Genomic DNA, 4,432 nt, shown 5'->3' on the forward strand with positions numbered 1-4,432 from the left:
AAATACTAGAGGTTGAAGATCTAGGAGTTGTAGAAACTGAAAAATGCCTTTATAGAATTTATTGTGTATTCACAATTTTTAAATAAGAGACAATTCAGAAATTGCAAGATTTTTATTGATAAAGATGAAACTACTTCCTCATGTAACCCCTTCTTCTTCATGCCCCTTAATACTCCAGATGTGCTAATCATCTTTCAGACTTTCAGTGTGCTGTTATCTCTCATGATTCTTGTCCTTTCCTCTGCCTGCATCCCCTGACCCTCACTATTACCCACCACCTTTCATCTGTCTAATTGCTTCAAGCATTAGCCTAAATGTCTCTCCTACTAGAATATATCTCTGACTATCCTAGTCATCTGCCTACCATTTGCTTTCATAGTACACTTTTCCTTTCCTGTATCTTCAACCTATAACTTGTAATATAATTGTTTTTATCTTCCGTACTCATCTTTAAACTATTTATTGGAAGAATTTGTGTCTATTTGTATTGTTTTGTTCACCATGATATCCTCACATACAATCACAGTGTCAGGCATAGAATAAAATATAAGAAATAATAAATACATACATTAAGCAAAGAAAGAACTGATATAATTACTGATTATATATTAGTGACTAATATCAGAATGGATGTTTCATGTTGGTGATAAGTAAACTATAAGATGGATTGGTATAGATGGAGAGAAAATAAGATTTATGAATAATTCTAGAATAATTCTAAAATAATAATAAAAATAATGGATAGGTCCTATTTCATTCAAATCAAGAATTCTTAAGCAGTAGGGTAATATTATAAGAGCAATATATGAGGACTGCTAATCAGGTATTTTGAATAATTTTGAAGTTATAAAAATGGTAGACAAATTTTGGACTTCCACTTAAGAGAGTCAGGACATACAGTGAGAGTGGCTCTTCCTGATTTCTTGTATATTTAGTCTCAATTTAATGAAATTTTGTAGAATTTTCTCTGGTACACTGTATTTCCTTATCTAGTTAGCACATGCCTCAATGATATTTAATACTCTCATTTGTCTTAGAAATTTTGCATTTGTTTTTCACTTAATTTTATGTAGACCTATATTGTAGCAATGTATTGAGAGTTTAAGCTCAGACACATATCAATGGAATGAAATTGCATTAGTTTGCTGATGGTAGTCATGATATGGCATGGACGGCCATAAAAATTCAAGAGCTCAAAAGAAAGTGTCTGAAGAGATGCAAATATATGGCAAAGTTGCAGTAATATTATTTAATCCCTCGTGAAACTATTGATTCACTCTTGTAATGAGAAATTAACTGTTACAGACTCAGAAGGAGGCAAATATTGGAAGAAGATTGTGAAATGATCAACATTATTATTAATATCGATAGTAATTGATAATCACTAACATGATTTAATCACAGCTGTCATTATCATCACCATCACTACAACATAATTATCAGTTATCATCATATCTATACTAACTACTAGATTGCTTGTTCCTTTCAGACATCAACATTTGTTAGCTAATATGCCTCTTGAGCTACTAGCACAGAATTTTAGGTATACAGAGACTCTAATTCAATGGCTTCTAGAGCCCAACTTGGGCTTAAGTAGTGACTTTGATATAAATTAGGTATGTAGCTTTGGACAACTTACGTAACCTCTAAGTGCTTCAGTTTTCTGATCTGCATTATCAGACAACTGATCATAACTAGTTCCTAAGGTATTATGTAAATCAAATAATTTATTATGTGTAATGTGCTATGAACAACATCTTGTACATGTTAAATATTTATTATATTATTTCAAGGTACTTATTAAGTATCTACAATCTATATTAATACTAGTTAATGCTTAAAGCAATATATATCAAGTATCCTGTTTCTCTTTTAATTTTTTTTTACTTTGCCCATGTTGTGATTTATTTAAGAATCCAGGCCTGTAGCGCAGTGATAATAATAAGCAGGGCTATGATAAATGTCATGGGAATGGAATCCTGCATGGGATACTGTCTTCTCCTCAAAGCAGCAGGGCTCAACTGAGCAGGAGACATTAGCCACCCCTCAAGGTCTTTTTGATAGCATTCTTGACTTCCTGGTTCCTTAGGCAGTAGATGAATGGATTTAGCACGGGTGTGAGGCTTGCATACACAGCTGAGATTAGTTTGTTGGAATTAAACAACACAATAGCTCTGGGCTGAACATATATGAAAATCATGGCGTGTAATAAATTATGACTACAGTGAGGTGAGATGCGCAAGTGGAGAAGGCCTTCTTCCTTCCCTGGATGGAGGATATATGCAGAATGGTGGAAACAATGTAGATATAGGAGAGGACAGTGGTAATGAGAGGGAACACAAGAATGGCAATAGCCAAAGCAAAGTCCACTAGCTCAGCTGTGGACATGTCTTTACATGCCAGTTTGAGGATTGGTGAGATATCACAGAAAAAGTGGTTCATAACATTGGAGCCACAGAAAGCAACATGTGAAATGAAGTAGACCTTGATGACAGAGACCATGAAACCACTCATGTAAGAGAAAGCCACCAGCTGCCCACAATAACCTGTGGTCATGATGACTGAGTATCGAAGAGGGTGGCAAGTGGCCACGTAGCGGTCATAGGCCATGGCTGCCAGGAGCACACACTCTGTGCAGGCAAACGAGATAAAGAAGTAGAGCTGGGTCACGCAACCTGTGAAGGAGATGCACCATCTCTGCAGGAGGAATCCGTCCAGCATCTTGGGGACTGTGACAGAGACATACCAGACCTCCAGAAAGGACATGCTACTCAGGAAATAGTACATTGGCTTATGGAGGGAGCTAGTGACCCAAACAGTGAGCATGATGGCAGGATTCTCTACTACCACTAACAGGTAGCCCACAAGGAAGAGGAAGAAGAGCAGGATCTGTAGCCATGGGGCAGCGGGAAGGCCTACCAGGATGAACTCAGTGACCAGAGTGATGTTTAGCCGCAGCATGATTAAAAGCACTGAGCAACACTGAAGTCTTCTATGGCAACACCACAAATAATAAAGACGACCATGGCATCAAATGTAAGACAAAAATACATTAATAATTCAGTCTTTTCTGTAAATGAGACTCCTAAGATAATTTATGTTAATGGGGACTCATCTTCAAATGTGAAGCACACATTTTCATTGATGTTTTATTTTTTAAATAAAAGTCTCCTGAAATCAAAATGGACTTCCATCCCAATCTCATGCACCTGATGGCAATGATTGAAATGGCAATATTTACATCATTCCTAATTCCTTTGACAAGGAACATAGACCCATTTTTCTGTCCCATATTGATTTCAGTTATTGGTTTAATTAGGAACTCACTGCACAAACATTTATTCTTATCTGAAAGGAAACATAGAAGATAGCATCAAGTCAGAAAAAATTAAGAAGTTTAATATTTGGGTGACCCCTGAGCCTTAATCCACACAGATTATGCAAATTAGAGTCTGAGGAAAATTGGAAAGGTAAGGTAGGCATTCTTATAGCTTTTCTCATTTTATAGGAGAGAATACGGAAGTATGTAATGGTTGAGTGATCTGTTCGGTATGACACAACTGCTACGAAATGAAAATAAGACTGAAATATTGTTCTGACTCTAAATCAGTGTTCTTAAATTCTATGCAGAGGTGAATTTTTGGTAAATTGTGTGGCTGATGATGGGGTTGTGGATTGTTACAAATGTCCTGAAGGGTAGAAGCCTCTACATTGGTGGTGTTTCCTACTGGGGCTAGACCATAGGTAAAGCTAGACACTCTGTGCTTCCAGAATAGCTTCTTTTCCTCAAGAAAGTCATTTGATCAAAGGTATTGAAGCTAGTCCAGAAACTCTTTGCTAGTAAACTATGAGTAAAGTATAGCTTGGAGGCTGGGAGTAAGGGACAATCTTTTCCCACCCAGAAAAGAGTGCTGAGCTCTGCCAGTGTGTGCTGCTATGGAAAGGAGAAAGTGGTGCCAATAATATGCATTTGACTCGTCATCGTTCAATTCCTTGCCATGAGCTCTACCCAGAATATCTCTAGTCCAGGGGCGTGTCAGAGTGAACCCTGATTGACCTACTACTCTTTCTGTGTAGTGAGCCTTGGTGCTAATTCACTTGGTAGGTCAGGGTTTCTAAATATCAGTTATTTTTTAATTCTCTAGCCTGGAAAGGTGTGGAGACAAAGGAAGGCACATAAATGTAGAAGGACAGATAGATTTTGTAATGCTGGAGGGAAGAATTTTTTGTGAACTAGACCAACTAGCTTACTAATTGATTTTATTAAATGTCCCCTATCCTTAAAGCATATATTCAGGTGCTGCATTCAGACCATTGTTCATCTTTTCTGACAACCTCTTGTCCATTATGTTCTTCTCTTGGCACAGAAAGAGTGGTACGTCAATCAGGGTTCATTCTGACATTCCCCTGGGCTATAGATATTCTGGGCATA

At 37.2% G+C, this 4,432-nt stretch overlaps 1 protein-coding gene across 1 annotated transcript; it reads right to left on the reverse strand.

Annotated features, from left to right (window-relative positions):
* Window positions 1-2,017: 2,017 nt before the first annotated feature.
* Window positions 2,018-2,961, reverse strand: LOC104678310 (olfactory receptor 6-like). Its single transcript, XM_010383561.1, is given in 2 exon segments — window positions 2,018-2,202; window positions 2,205-2,961. Coding segments are annotated over 2 exon segments (942 nt in total).
* Between the last annotated feature and the right edge of the window lie 1,471 nt (window positions 2,962-4,432).

Source organism: Rhinopithecus roxellana, chromosome 15 (assembly GCF_007565055.1).
Source record: "Rhinopithecus roxellana isolate Shanxi Qingling chromosome 15, ASM756505v1, whole genome shotgun sequence".
NCBI classification, from domain to species: domain Eukaryota; kingdom Metazoa; phylum Chordata; class Mammalia; order Primates; family Cercopithecidae; genus Rhinopithecus; species Rhinopithecus roxellana.